The sequence below is a fragment of the Alexandromys fortis genome, unplaced genomic scaffold (genome assembly GCF_014885135.2).
Source record: "Alexandromys fortis isolate MF-2015 unplaced genomic scaffold, M_Fortis_MF-2015_v1.1 scaffold_60, whole genome shotgun sequence".
In the NCBI taxonomy this organism is placed as follows: Eukaryota; Metazoa; Chordata; class Mammalia; order Rodentia; family Cricetidae; genus Alexandromys; species Alexandromys fortis.
Window position 1 is genome coordinate 2594568 of NW_026067946.1, and position 16126 is coordinate 2610693.

The 16126-nt window shown below is 43.6% G+C and overlaps 1 protein-coding gene across 1 annotated transcript in view; it reads right to left on the reverse strand.

Annotated features, from left to right (window-relative positions):
* Snx24 (sorting nexin 24) overlaps positions 1 to 16126 on the reverse strand; it is a 151605-nt gene that overhangs the window by 63254 nt on the left and 72225 nt on the right. The window contains exon 3 of the mRNA XM_050149301.1: positions 502 to 585. Within this exon, the coding sequence (XP_050005258.1) occupies positions 502 to 585 (84 nt within the window). The remainder of the gene's footprint in view (positions 1 to 501; positions 586 to 16126) is intronic.

Below are 16126 nucleotides of genomic sequence, written 5' to 3' on the forward strand. Positions count from 1 at the left end.
GCGGCGGGGGGGGGGGCGGGGGGGGGGGGGGGGGGGGGGGGGGGGGGGGGGGGATGGGACTCTTTTCCATGTGAACACGTGTGTAGATACATAAGCGTGTCTAAGTACACAACAATTAAGTTGAACTTAATAAATTTCTTGCTGCAGAGTGATTTCTTGTGGTTTTTTTTTTTTTTAGTAAAGAACATTAAATGTATTTCTTGGACAGATGAGGGCGTTGATCTTATTCATTGTAAACCTTTAATATTTGATGCAATGTACTGCAAACAGCTTTCACCGCAGATGTGCACATGCAAGCAATTGTGACAGGAAACGCACTTATTTAAAAATAAAAACCAAACACACTAATTGGACAATCGATTCTAAAAGGAAATGAATGCCGTTATAAAGAAACTACATACACAGTGGACAGTCAAGGTTCTGAGGAACATGGGATGGAATCTTAACATTATACCATGGGCCACACAGAGAAAAGGGGGAAAACATAAAATCAGAGATTACCTTTTTGTGCAAGGCATGGAATTCGCTGTACCTTTTCTCAACAAAATGTTTTCTTCCATTCATTAGCACTTCTATTTTAAACACCTAAGGGGGGAAAAAAATTAAAGAGATTAATTCCACTAGTTCAAGCCCCTCAGTTGTCGATGTGGTAAGTTTGTGACTGTGATATATTTCATCCCTTTAATTACAGGAGCTGATTCTCCCCGAACCCAGAAGGCTCAGGAGACCCTGACCCAACAACACTGATTAATGAGCCCTGGAACCAAATCCTCACCCACTAACTCCAGCATCTCCAAGAATGTGTCTACAGACAGGGAAACTCCCATGCACTGAAACACTAATTCATTTTTTTCCTTTTTTTTCTTTTCTTTTCTTTTTTTTTAACTAATTCATTTTTTATGCAGAGAATATCCTTCGCTTGAAATGACTTCATCAAATGACAATGACGGCACAGAGCCGAGAGTGTGCTGCAAAAGCTAGACCCCTGAGGATGCAGTCACGGGGCACCCTGACTGGGGACTTGAAGGAAGGCAGGTGTCATCTGAGACGATCATGCAAACAGCAGTGCATTTTAGGTTAATTTCTTCCTAACCTGCATATTCGTCTCTAGTCTCAGCTGGGCTTATCCTGCTTTTTGCAAAACAGGGCAAATGCAGGGAGGGCTCATCCCCGCCCCTCGCCCCCCGTCTGATGTGAGTGACAGCCTGTGCTCTCACTTCCAAAAGGTTGAGAGGCCAGAGGCAGAGGTGCTCTGAGCACTCTAATTAGTAGGCACTAACATGACATCTTCTTGATCCTTGGGTCAGTGGGTCAAGACTGGGAAGAGCGCTGAGAGGTACTGAGAGTCGTGGAAACAAGGCTCTGCTCTGCAAGGGAGGAGTTACCTGGCAGGAAATAAAGAGCCAGGGCTGTTCCAGAGTCTCTGTCTCACCCTCGTTTTGCTAAGTGAGAGTTTGTAAACCCCGAGATGAGAGAATATTGGCAAGTTTGAGTTCCAGTTTGAATTAACCCTTGGAAAAGAACAAAAAGCATCACAGAGTAAAATAACAACAACAACAAAAAAAAAAGAAACCCTGTTTATCCAAAATATAGTATGTATTTGTATTTATCATAGGACATGAAAGGTTCTATACTTTCAATATGAAAATAGAGCTCGATGGCCCTGTATTTCTGCTTTGTATGCAACAACTATTTTAGCTCAGACTTACTATCAAACATAAAAGCTACCTGTACTTTTGTGTGTCTTTGAATCACAGATTCTTCCACTGTAAGATGCAGTTAAAAAACAAACAAACCTGCTTTTAAAAAATTTTACTGGAAAAAGTTTATCAATTTAATCAATATCTCATTAACATTTCTTTAAGAATTCTTCCTCAACACTTTTCTTATTTTCTTTTAAAATATACATATGCTAACTCTTAGATACACATCCATTGCTTCTTAGAAAAACACTGGTTAGTTATTCACCAAAGAAATAATCCTTCTTGCAAAAGCCTCTCACAAAGAGAACTAAATAGACGTGTCCAGAAACAGATTCAAGAGGCAGGCAGCTTCAACCTGGCGTCCCCCTTTTTATTGGTCAAAACAATGTGGCAAGAATCAAAGTCGTTTCCAGCCACTGAGCTGATAAAACTGTCCGGGTCTGGTTACTTGGGGGTGGCATCACAACAGCCCCTTTAATTGGCTGAAGAATCCATAGGCCAGATATCAGTAACACTCAACCTATCGGCGTCACCTTCAGACATGAGTACAATATACATGCAGTGTCTGAATAAGCCAGAAGAGGGCATCAGATCCCCCTGGAAGATGCTGGTGGTTCTGAACAGTCTGATGTAGGTGTTGGGAAACAAACAGAGACCCTGAGCAAGTATAACAAGAGTTCTTAACCACTGGGCTGTCTCTCCAGCCTTACCCCCAGGTTTGCAAAGTGTGTCCTTCTTTTCATGTTATTGTAATAAAATACCCTGGGAAAAGCAACTTAAAGGAGAAAGAATTTATTTGGCTCAGAATTTTAGTCTGCAGTCCTTCACATCTGGGAAGTCATTGCAAAAGACAAGAGCTTGAGAGAATTGGTCACACTAGATCACAGTCAAGGACAGAGAAGAAAGCTGGGCGGTGGTGGCACACACTTTTAATCCCAACACTTGTGAGTTCAAGGCCAGTCTGATGCACATAGACAGTTCCAAGACAACATGGAGAGACACTGTCTAAAAAAAACAAAAACAAAAGAACCCCAGAACAACAACAAAATGGAGAGGATGGATCCCAGAAGTGCCTGAATGTGACTCTGTGTGACCCATGTGTGCACATGAGTGGTTACATCCACTACGACTCAGCTAAGCCCTTGTGCATGCGTGAGCCCGTCATCTGTGTATGACGCAGTCACACCAATCCCCTATGCACATGCACTAGGCATCTTTTAAAAAGCTGGACGTGCCCCCCCCTGCACACTGATTCCCCAGGCCTGTACAGCCCCCCTCTAATAAACTCCTAAGCGGGTTTGTTGGGTGTTCCGTGTTTGCTTCTCACTCACGCCAGGTAATTTCAAAAACTGCTTTATAAAATTAAGCTCATCCTCATGGCGAAAGCTGAACGTGGAAGGGAAGGAAACACAAAGATGGGATCAGCTAAGCTAAGTTCATTTTGCAAAGTGCCTGGGAGTCGGCAGAGACTTGAAAATTGAGATACGAGGCATGAGAAGGGCTATGAATTCCTGAGAGCTGTGACGCTTCAGTTCGTGGTTCTCTGGGGCCCTGGGCACATCTTATTTCTCCTCTGCACATATTTTGCTTTCAGACATCATAATAACGATGCCAGTTAGGTCAAATGTCTGAAATGTTTCTGTAGAGACAGAAGGAAATATTTTTCTTGAGTTTATTGGTATTTGTGGGTCTGTCGGATTAGATATACTTTCTCAGCGTCAGGTTTTCAATCTTAAACCCTAGTGGTGATTTTAGCGGCTGCCTTTTGACTGATTATTTGATTATGAAAGTCTTCGTTTTTCTTCTTCTTTTAAACCACATCACCAGTATGACACAAAACCAATCAATCAATTCAGTGAGGAAAAAAAAATGCATTCAAACCCATCAGGTCATATGCATTATTGCCTACATAGTTTTTCATTAGCTTCAGTATCACGTGACTTTGACTTAGACACTCAATACAATATGAATGCCGCTTCGGCTTGGCTTGCTTGAGCTGTGCTAACAAATCACATTTGTTAAACAAGGAGCCATCCCAGAAGAGAGTTGCTCTCTGGGTCTTCCCATTCTTCTTTAGGGTCTACCAGAATGAACACAGATTTTATCTCCACTACTTACTAACTGGGCAAATCTCTAAATAACAATGATACAGTATCTTTGCCATTGAAATAAACACAAGACAGGACTCTTGACAGCACCGTGCTAGAGAACACGTGCCTTGGTCGCAAGACAAACAAGAAGAGGGGAAAATCATTGCTGTTTATGAAGAGGTGGACAAAATCCCCAGAAGAAAGCAGAAAACAGTTTCCATTGGGCTTCTTTCTAAAGACAACCTGTCTCAACTTGTCACATAGTTATACAAGACTCCATCTTTCTTCCCACAAACTACTTAGCGATAGATTGTGTCCCCTAATCACAGATCCATGGCTTGGGGTGGAGAACAAAATTTATTTGCTTCCAAAACCTTCCAGAAGCTGCAATTTACCTGCTGAACCTTGTCACCACAGCCATCTCCTTCTTTACTCCCCAGCCCACCCCCAATCACGCTGATGGACAGTGCCTGTGAAGAGCTGGCTTTGCTCACACTGTCTTGATCTGTAATAAGACTTCTCAATAATGATGCCTATTTATGTCATTAACTTAAATAATGGCTGGTGAAACTCTTTCTTAGGGAGGTTACTGGAGAGAGGACAAGGTGACTCCAGGTAACCCAGCTACCACATCTACCCCTCTCTGTCTCCACCGCCAAAGGCGCTGACCCCAGGCTGTGCACATAGGGAGTGTGTATTCGCCTCTGTCAAAGCCCATTCAAATTTTTAAAACACTTGACCATTCCAGTGACTCAAATCACATCCCTGGATTTTAGCTTAGGATTTAGGACCTGTAGTCAGTGTTTCAGAAAGTGTTTTCTGGTTCATGATGCTCTGGGAGTCAAATCAAATCTCTGGATCTTCCAAAGGTGAACTTCAGACCTGAGATCAAAAAAATGGCCTGCAAAAATGTCCTGATGCTGCCAATGCCTTAAACAGCACCTGCACCAAGGCAGGCTGAGTGGAGAATTGGGACCAGGTGCCAAATTCTGGATTGTAACTGTTCTACAAAAGCCTGGATGTTAATGGTTTAGGCCCCAGTTTGGTGCTACCTGCTTGGGTGTACCTGCATGCATGCATGAGTGCATGTGTGCATATCTTGTTTGTTTGTTTAGTTTTTGTTTTTGTTTTTTTTGTTTTTTGGAGACAGGGCTTCTCTGTCTAACAGGCTTGGCTGTCCTGGAACTTGCTTTGTAGACCAGGCTAGCCTCAAATATACAGAGATCCACCTGCCTCTGCCTCCTGAATGTTGGCATCAAAGGTGTGCACCAGAATCTTAACAAGAGGGCCTTATGGGAAGTCACTCTGGTCACTGAAGTTGTGTCTTTAAAGGACATGGCTCAGTCCCTCCTCTTCTTTCTTTGCTTCCTAGGCATCAGAAGGTGAACATTCTTGCTATGTTACTTGCTCTCTGCCATGATCTGCTGCCTTCCATAGCCCAAAGGCAATAGATTCACACGACTGTGGACTGGATCCTTCAAACAAGAGCCCAAATGCCCTCCTACCTCATGTACTGACTGATTACTTCAGGGGGGCTATTACAATGCTAGGAAGCTAGCTAACACAGGAAGACAAATTGGAAAGAACAAGAAAATACCTCATCGCAGCCCAGCAATCTTAGAGTAAAGAGTAAAATGAGTTACTTTTGTGAGAAAGAAAGCCCAGTAAATTAGGCATGACAGAGGCAGATTACACAGTATAACACGTTTCTTATGCCAGTACAAAATTCAGATGGCAAAAAGATGGTCAGAAATGTACCGTGGGCTGGAGAGGTGGTTCAGAGACTGGGCGCTCGCTCTTGCAGAGGATCCGGGTTAGGGGCTCAGCACCCACATGGTGGCTCACAGGCACCTGTAACTCCAGTTCTAGGGGGTGTGATACCCTCTTCTGTACTTCATGAGCAATGCACATATGTGTGTATTTACATACATACTCTATGAGTACTGCACATGCATGCAAAACGCCCATATACATAAAATAAAAATAAAAAAATCTAAAACATGTACTGTTCAGGAGAATCTAAAGTTTGTGTAAGCCACTTTGAAACGAGGCCTCTTATTAAAAGGCAACTCTCAGACTTAATCTTACTTGGAAGGAAACACACAAAGCCATGGAGAGAAGAGCAGTCCAGACAGAGTCAGACACCGCTTGAACCCACTTTTGCCATCTCGTGGTGCCTCTGAGTCCCTCTTGTCTCCTGGCAGGAACACATCTGACATCTTAAGACTGGCGGTGGAACAGACCCATAGGGTAAGGTGCATAAAGCACTTGTACACAGACAGGCAAACGCTTGAGTCTCAATTCATTCCAGAATCCTTTGGGATAGGAAACTAAGTGGAGTCTAAGGTGATTCACAGTTCTGATTTTTCTGAATATCATAAAATTGAATGATGGGCTCTGTCTATTTCTGAACAGCAACAGTCTCACTAAATCCCACAATTCCAAAGATCAAAACTTGAAAGTTTTGCAGGACGAATGCAGGTAACGCACACGAGCCATAAAAGAGGATACAAAGCTAATTAAGTTCTTGGTTCTTACTGTCGTGATTTTTCATTTTCAGTAGTGGATAGGTGCATAGAGATGCATTCCATAGTGAAAGCGGAAAATCCACTGTGAGGTTCACCACTTCAGAACGGCTGTTCTGATGGGGCAGATGCTCATGGGCAGGTATGGATGTATGGGCTCTGGATCTGCTTAATTTTGGTATGTGATGTTTCTTATATGCATTTTTTTTCTTTTTTTGAGACAGGGTTTATACAGCCCCTGTGTAGACCTGACTACCTTCAAACTCAGTGATCTGCTTGCTTCTGCCTCCCAAGTGCTGGGATGGAAGACATGCACCACCATGCCCAGCAGTTTGCACTTAAAAAAAAACTTTATTTTAAAAATACTTTAATCTCTCTCTTAACTTACACACACACACACACACACACACACACACACACACACACAACACGTGTGTGTATGTGTGGATGGTTAAGTTCATCTCAAGTTGTGGACAGAGTAAGCTTATGTGGCTGAGAAGCTCTTGTTTCATTCAGAGCCCCTTTGTGTGGACACCGGGGCAATGAGAGCCAAGACTCCCCCTGTGTTCTCTCTGGCTGAACTTCCTGCCTTTACTGGATCCCGGGACGGGAAGGATGCCACAAACAGCTTCAAATGGACTCTCTTAGCCTTAAGTTCTGGAGCTCAGCTCTGGAAGACAGGCAGAGAGCAGGTCTTGTTCCTGTGCAAGCTCTGTGTCCACCCACACATGGAGGCCACATCTAAATCAAGGCCCCCCCTTGCCCAGGTGCCTGTTGATGGGAAATTGGCTTCTGGCCCAGGACAGGTGTTATGAAGCATGTGCTGATGGCTTTAAAATGTCCTCTTGCGGGAAGACACGCAGCTCCTGAAGATCACAGAATGATCAGCTTCCTTCAAAACTCGAGTCACTTCCCTTGTAAGTGTTGCGCTATAATCATGGTAATTTGATTCTTTTCTCCAAATAGCTTTTGAGTATTTAGCACTCACTGGACCCCAGCCAATGGGTCTGCAGTCAATCCTTACAGTAAAGCTAGTATGGTAGCATACATCTGCAACACTAACGCCCACTCAGGAGGCTGCGCAGGAGGACAGTGTGGTGGGTTAAACAAGAATGGCCCCCATAGGCGGATATATTTGAATGCTTGGTCCCCCACTGGCAGAACTGTTTAGAAAGGATTAGGAGGTATGGCCTTGTTGGAGGAAATGTGTCACCTTTGACATTTAAAAGCCCGATATCTTTCTTTCTCTCCTGCTCCCCACCTCCCCACCGCATCAGCCAGTGCTCATGGATCAGGAGTAAGCTCTTAGCTACTGCTCTGGCACCATGCTTGCCTCCTTGCCTGACGGCTGCCAAGCTCCCTGACATGGTGGCCATGGACTAACCCTTGGAAACTGTTAGGTGAGTATTCAATTAAATGCTTTTATAAGTTGCCTCAGCCCTGGTGTCTCTTCATAGCAATAGAACAGTAAGTTTTAGGATGTGGCTATCTGGAATGAGGGATGAGTACGGAGCCAGGAAAAGGAAACTGGGAATGCTGGGGGAGAAGTGGCGATTCCCAACAAAACGGTCAGCGTGGGCAGCGCTGAAGATACAAGTGCAGAACACGAGAACACGTCCCAGAATGCACAGAAACAATTCACCGGTTTGTGCTGGGCTTAAAAGAACCCACTGAAACCACACAAACCCTGCACTGTCCCACAGTTTAGACTAAATCTATTCATATAAATTTACGGCTAAAGTTCTGTATCAAACCAATTGTTATTTCCAGATCTACAGAGCCAGTACCAGTGGCGAGGGTCTGGGAGAGGAGGAGGGTTCCTAATGAGCGGGGTCTCAGCATGAATCACTGTCATTCTCCGTGTGGAATCAGCATTTCTGAAGCCATGTGCAAGGAGCTGCCGGGAAGGAGGAAAAGGCCACTCCACGCGCTTCTTGTATTGATTTCTTTTACCCCAAACAAAGAGATTCTCCAGTTACATGATATATCATAATCACTTAATTTGTCTGACTGCTTTAGAAAAGAACAATGGATGCAGGAAAAGGTGTTGACTTGCAGAAATATAATCATTTTGAGGGCTTTCTGCTCTTTGCACGGGCTTCTTACTGTTAGTAACATGCCGTGTGGAGTCTCCAGAGAAACGGAACACGCAAAGCTCTAATTCAGGCATCCCCAGGAGTCCACGGGATGTCCGAAGCAGGCAACTATGGGGGAGTCAGACAATGCAGAAGTGCGGCAGGCTGGCCCTGCTTTGCAAACCTCGGCTTAGTGCATCAGACACACCGGTCAAACCCCTGTCCTATTTACACATAATGGATGCGTTTCTCCCTTCGACACAGAGATGGTGTAGTAGTGGACCGGCAAACATTTCCTTGTGAATCAGTGCATACAGGTCTAAATGAAACTTTTGGACAAAGTCTTTTTCTAGACAAAATGGTTCATAGAATATGGAGCTAATGATTCGCTCCCTACAGATCCAGAGTTCTGTCAGGATAGCTTTGCTGAGACTAGCCCCTAAGGCTAAAATCACAGCATCATCCCAACAGGGCCAAAAACAAACAAGCAAACAAAACCCACCACCACCAACAAAAAACTCAAAACACTACCACCACCAAAAAACATTTCCCAAGAAGTAATTTGCCTGGCTCTCAGGGACAGTACATCCAATTTAAATATAGTTGATGTTTGGAAATAAAAGTTTTATCTGTTGTTCTTATATGGCTTTTCAGGAGACAAACCAAAAGAACTCTTTACTCTGAATCAATACTCATGAAAAATATAGCAGAGGAGCTGCAAGTATGGCTCAGTTGGTAAAGCACTAGTCTAGTAAGCACCGGGACATGAGTTCGATCCCTGGCGCCCACATAAAAATGATGGCAAGGTTTATAATCCCAGTACCAGGGAGGGGACACCAAGAGGGTTCCTGAGACTCACTGACCACCAGCTTGGCCTAATTGATGAGTAGCAGGCCATTATGAAAGTCTTCCCTAAAGAAGACAGATGGTGGCCCTGGACATGAAACATGAGGCCACCCTCTGGTCTTCACATTACATGCACACATGTGTATGTGTATTCCCACACAAGTATACTGGCACACATACACAGGAGCACCCCCCCCACACACACACATACACACAAACCCCAACTGAGCACAAAGCACAAAAGGGTGATTATTTCTATAATATGTAGTCATATAATATACTAATATTATATACTGTTTATTGCACATATATCATTCTAAAATTGAAATATGACTTACTTCTCATTTTCATATTTATAAGAAACTTGTGCTGGCTAGGCTTACGTCAACTTGATATAAGCTAAAGTTATCCAAAAGGAGGAAACAGGAAACCTCAATGAAGAAGAGGCCTCCATAAGATTCAGCTGTAGGGCATGTTCTTAATTAATGGCTGATGGGAAAAGGCCCAGCCCATTGTGGGTGACTCCATCTCTGGGCTGGCGGCCCTGGTGATGTGGGAGTGTCATATATCAATCTGTTGATTTCATTGGTTAAGTTATAATAAACCAGCTGCTTGGCCTCATGGCTTGGAACATAGATGGGAGGAGTAAACAGAATAGAATTCTGGGCGGAAGAGGAAGTGAGGTCAGACTCTGCTCTGCTCCCAGAGAGACCCGACAGCTCTGCTGGAGCAGAGACGCCATGCTCAGCTCTCCCAGGCAACTCCAACCCACGATGGACTTAGGCTAGAATCTTCCCGGTAAGCGCACCTTGGCGTGCTTACACAGATGATTAGAAATGGGCTAAATTAATATGTGAGAATTAGCCTAGAAGAGGCTAGATAGAAATGGGCTAGTCCAGGTGCAAGAATTAGTTAGAGTTCATGGGCCAAGCAGTTCTTTAAATGAATACAGTTTGTGTGTTGTTATTTCGGGCGTGAGCTAGCCAAGCGGCTGGGGTGTTGGGGACGCAGCCCCGCCGCCGCTCCTATTTCAACAGATGGCGCCCAGACGTGTGGCTAACTGAATCCACAAAAAGCCTGAGAAAGCTGGGGAAAGAATGGAATGAAGCATGTTTTCTTGGTAGCAACAAATTTCTTGGGTCTACTCTGCTTGCTAGAGGCAAGCAAGCGCTCTCATCTAAGAGAGGCTTCCTGACTCAGCTTCAGCTGCAAAACCCTGCAGCTCATTAAGAGGTCCTGCCACGAAACACTTAAACGGTGTTGGTGAAAAGCTGAACGCATGCTTTTCGGTTTTCAGCCGTAGCAGGAAAAAAGTTGTGCTGTTTAAAAATGCCGGCTTTCTGGGCCGTCCTGCCAGGGCAAACTCTGACTGAGGCAGGAGGGCCAACTAGCGAGAGAGGACTTGACTGTTGTCTGTTGTAGCTCACTGGCTGGCAGGGACCTTGAAACGCCATAGAGTTGTGGCAGTAAACAAGGCTACAACCGGTACCTCAGCCATGAGGCTGGAAAGCTAAGGAATGGACTGGATCTAGCTGGCAAAGCCACGGCTTTAATCCTACTCATATTGCTCAGTAATTTAAAGGCTCGTGTGGTCAGAAAAAGAGAGATATACAGTAAAGAGATTCAAAGATAAAGAAAATGTTTAAATGATTTACAGTGTGTTAAAAATATATGCAAGCTAAAAGTTAAAAGTTTTAAAAAAAAAGTAAGAAAAAGAGAAGTTGTGTGTGGTAGTACACGCCTTTAATCCCAACGCTTGGGAGGCAGAGGGAGATTGACCTCTGTGACTTCAAGGTGTGGTAGCACACGCCTTTAATCCCAGTGCCTAGAAGGCAGAGACAAACAGATCTCTGTGAGTTCAAGGTGTGGTAGCAAACACCTTTAATCCCAATGCCTGGGAGGCAGAGACAGGCGGATCTCTGAGAGTTCAAGGAGAGCCTGGTCTACAGAGTTATTCCAGGTCAAAGAGATACAGAGAATATAAAATAAAAGTAAAAATAAACGAAATAGAGGTTAAAATAAAGCGTACAAAGATGGAAAATACACAGAGAATCTTGATACTGTATACTATTATGCTCTCTTTGAATTGTTTGAATGCTGAGGAAGGAGCAACAGATGCTAAAAGATATTTGTTTATAAATGCTGCTGAACTAATCCATCGTAGAGATTTTGATGCCTTGACTTTGAAATTTGGATCTAAGGACATGATACTTTGGAAAGGAGTTTCTTATTTTGTTTTCACAGAGGATGAGACCCTGTTCATTTCTTCTATTCCGATATGGTATGATGGACCACGCCCTCCTGAACGGTTGCTGTGAATACCTTCAGAAAATTGCTTCGCTCAACTGCCAACTGAGATGAAACTAGCACACAGGTTATACCATGAAAGACCTAATTAACGACGCCCCCATTCAGCAGGAAGCAGTTTGGAGAGAAAAAACTGCGCCCATATTCCCAAATATTGTTTATAAATGTTCTTTTACATTTAAAGGGGGAGATGATATAGGTATGAATAATTTACATTGATATGGATTTTGCTTTAGTGATTTAAATTTAAGGTTAATTTTGTAATGTATATAGGTTGTTAATGAATAATCATTAATAATAGTTAAGTTTGTAGTCATGTTAGTTAAGATTTTCTAGATGTGCATAGATATATTTTAGATAGGCATTCTTCATATTTTTCAAAGATTATAGAATATGGCATTTTAAATGTTTTAATAACTTAGGACTTTTCATGACAATGAGACACTCTGCTCCTGGCAGCACCAATCTACTTCAAGAGGAAGATGGGCATCGAAGAGGATCCTTATGGAGTTTGATAGCCATTTGGGCAAGAAACTGCTCTTGCCTGGACTATTGCATAAACTGGACACAGAGAACCCGCAGAGAGAGGACTGCTGAACTTGCCTAAAGGTGAGATGATCTTTCGGGGTTCCTGATTCATGAAAGAGTCTGCAAGACATTCTTCAGGACAAGCAGATAGTGACTGCCTTTGAAATTTCCTGCTTTGTGGAAATGTCTGCTGGAAACTATGGGCCTGTAGGCCGAAGATGGATGCCCCAACGGTACAGAGGAACTTTGGGTGACTGTCCAGGCAGCGAGATGTCTCTGTCATTTCTAGAGCTTTGGATGTTAAGTTAAAGCCTTTTTTTTTTTGTTTAAACAGAAAAAGGGGAAGTGATGTGGGAGTGTCATATATCAATCTGTTGATTTCATTGGTTAAGTTATAATAAACCAGCTGCTTGGCCTCATGGCTTGGAACATAGATGGGAGGAGTAAACAGAATAGAATTCTGGGCGGAAGAGGAAGTGAGGTCAGACTCTGCTCTGCTCCCAGAGAGGCCGGACAGCTCTGCTGGAGCAGAGACGCCATGCTCAGCTCTCCTGGGTAGACGCAACGATGGATGGAGGCTAGAATCTTCCTGGTAAGCGCACCTTGGGGTGCTTACAAACATCATTAGAAATGGGCTAGTCCAGGTGCGAGAATTAGCCTGTAAGGGTTAGAGTTCATGGGCCAAGCAGTTCTTTAAATGAATACAGTTTGTGTGTTGTTATTTCGGGCATAAGCTAACCAAGCGGCCGGGGTGTTGGGGACGCAGCCCCGCCGCCGCTTCATATTTCAACACCCTGGGTTCTATAAGAAAAAGTAAGTTGAACAAGCTAGGGGAAGCAAGCCTATGCAGAACCCTCCATGACCTCTGCATCAGCTCCTGCCTCTAGGTTCCTGCCCTGTGTGAGCTCTTGTCCTGACTTCCTTCAGGGATGAAGAGCAATGCTGACATATAAGCCAACTAAACCCTTTCCTCCCCAGCTTACTTTATGGCCATGACGCTTCATCGTAGCAAGAGAAACCTTAACGAAGACAAAGTTATTATATGCTCATTATTTTATTTTATTTTATTTATCGTTTTTTTGTTTGCTTGTTTGTTTGTTTGTTGAGACAGGGTTTCTCTGTAGCTTTGGAGCCTGTCCTGGCACTTGCGCTGTAGACCAGGCTGGCCTCGAACTCAGATACTCTCTGCCTCTGCCTCCCAAGTCTGGGATTAAAGGCATGCACCACCACTACTCAGCTGTCAAAACTCTTTTTAAAAACTGCATTTCAATGACAAAAATTACAAACATCGCAATGTTTTAAGGAAGGACTAATAACAGCATATGCATATTTTATAAGATTTATTAACATAAAATGATACTGTTAATTCTGTTAAAATTTAAAAAAAAAAAAAGCTGGGCAGGCTAGTACATGCCTGTAATCCCAGCCATCAGAAGACTAAGACGCTACAGGTGCAAAGTTGGCGTGGGCTTCATTGCAAGACCCTCCCAACCAGAACAAATGAAAGCAGGCTACTAAAATAGAGACTCTTAATTTAGTAAGCGCATGTGCATGACGGCCCCGCGCACAGGCTCATTCACGTGTCCTTTATAAGAAAGACCTGGGGGTGGGGGTGGAACGGCAAATGTTCTTAAAGAACTATGAAGTGGTTCTTTTCTCCCTTCTCTGTTTTTCCTTTCTTCTCCTCCTTTTTAAATTTTTTTCTTCCTTTTTCTGCACTCAGAACACATAACACACACATACTTTTGACTGGAAATAATCATTTAAATCATCAATCCCCACACTACCTCCCTCCTTAACACTTAGGCAAAATCACAGGAGAACCCCTTTTAGCTCTATGCTGGCTGTTGTCTGTAACATGGAGGGGGGGGGTGTGACCAAACTTCTTCACATCTTAATATTTTACTTAACTATAACATTAGCATTGCTATATAACTATATAACTATAACTATAGCATTGCTTTGCCAGATATACTGGTTCCAAGTCTGCTCTAAGGTAGAGACTGTAATTATATGCACATATTCTATACCACATTTCACACAGCGTATGGACAATCAAATGCCAATTCCTCCATAAGTAAGTGTCTTAGTTAGGCTTTCTATCACTGTGAAGAGACACCACGATCAAAGGAAAGCATTTCCTGGAGGCTGGCTTACAGTTTCAGAGGTTTAGTCCATTATTGTCACGGTGAGCCACATGGTGGCACGCAGGCAGCCATGGTGCTTGAGAAGGAGCTGAGAGTTCTACATCTTGATACCACAGGCAGCAGAAGGAAACTGTGTGTCACACTGGGTCAGCATATGAGACCTCAAAGTCCACCCCACAGTGATACACTTCCCCTGACAAGGGCATACCTCCTAATAGTGGGGTCAAGCATTCAAACACGCAAGTCTCAGGGGGCCATTCCGATTCAAACCACCACACTAGGTAAGCTTGCTTACCTCACAGTTCCTCCGCACCTTCAGCAGTGACTCCTTCCAGCTAGCTGTCTTGGTTTGCATCTCTCTGGCCAAGGAGCAGAAGTAGTTAGTTCTCCAGGAAGGCCACCTCTATCCTCTCCTCTCCCTGCCCTGCCCGACTTCCTCAGCCTGTGTAACTTCTGCTGTGAAATCAGTTCCGCCTATCACACTAATGACCCAGGTTTCTCAGGTGGTTCTCAGGAAGGCTCAACCACAGACACTTTCTGTTCCTGTCTTGCTCCACTGGCTTCTTTTTCTTACTTCTCTCTTCTTGGCTGAAAAGGAAATGCCATAAAGCTGGCTCAAGACAAAATGCCACCTGAGTTCTCTAATTTCTGGACATTTCAAAACCTTGGAGGGATACATAAAATATGCCAGTGGCACAGGCTGTAAGCAAACGCTAGCCTTCTGAGGAATGGCTGGGCTAGGCTAACAGGTCACCAATAAAGAGATTCGGCTCCTTTTGAAAGCATTGTTTTTTGTTTTTTTTTTTTTTTTTGTTTTTTTTTTTTCTGAAGTTCCAATAACCTTGCACACGAGAAGAGCTCCCTGGGATCCCACACAAGTGACCTGTAGAGCCAGGGTCTGAGCTAAGAGGAAATCCAGTGTGTGAGAGGCACAGAAACAAATGGCTGCCCATTGACCCTCTGACATAGAAAGATGTGACAGTGTTTGTTTCATTCAGTGAAGATTATATACCTAAATAGCCTCAGAGAGTTCATATATTGTTACATCTCCCTAATACACTTCCTGAAATACAGGGAGATTAAATGACTAATTTTTCTGGCCACAAAAAATCAGCATAACCAAGACCAAAGGAACAAATCTAACGTCCCCCTCGCCTCCGCTCTCCTGCTTGGGTTTCTATCTGTTCTTAGGTGTGACCCCCCAAATGAGTTGTGCACCTTTTCCTTTTTAAATTCAAAGATATTTCCACTTCATTAACACAATTCTTTATTTTCTACTTCTTTGTTAGGACCAAGGAGAAATTCCAGGCTTTAAGATTCAAATGACTTCCCCGAAATCAGAGCTGGACTCTCTCCTCTCAACGTGCCGACTTCCATGAAATCTCTGAGAGTTTCTCTGCCTCCATAAAATGTGGGTGCCACTGTCCATCAGGCCCCCGTTTGCCTCTCTGCACAAACAGTCCAAAACAGTTTTCCTGATCTCTTTCAACTTGAAGTGTTGTCAATATATGGATTGTCTTGCTTTCTAATTCAGTGAAAAATCTAGTTTTCCATTAGTCTCTGCCTTTCTAATTTTCGATACAGCCTTACTAAATGTAATTATTAAAGGCAGATTCAAGAAAGCAATTACTGAGCTACTGGTTTGTATCTCTGAAGTCTTAATAAGTGGCAAAAAGTTGTAATTGCCCTGAGTATAAAATAAATTTTTCTACAGATCAGACACACACACCCCGGAGTTTGTACATGGAGAAACGGACTCAGACAGCACCGAGTCTCAGCCTTGTTTCAGCTTTACGCACAGGCAGTGCTGGGTGACGCACAGTAGGCAACCACATTCCAGAAAGCCCACTCTGCTCACTCTTCAGGACTCTGTGGCTTTGGTAAGCACCTAGCTTCTCTGAAACA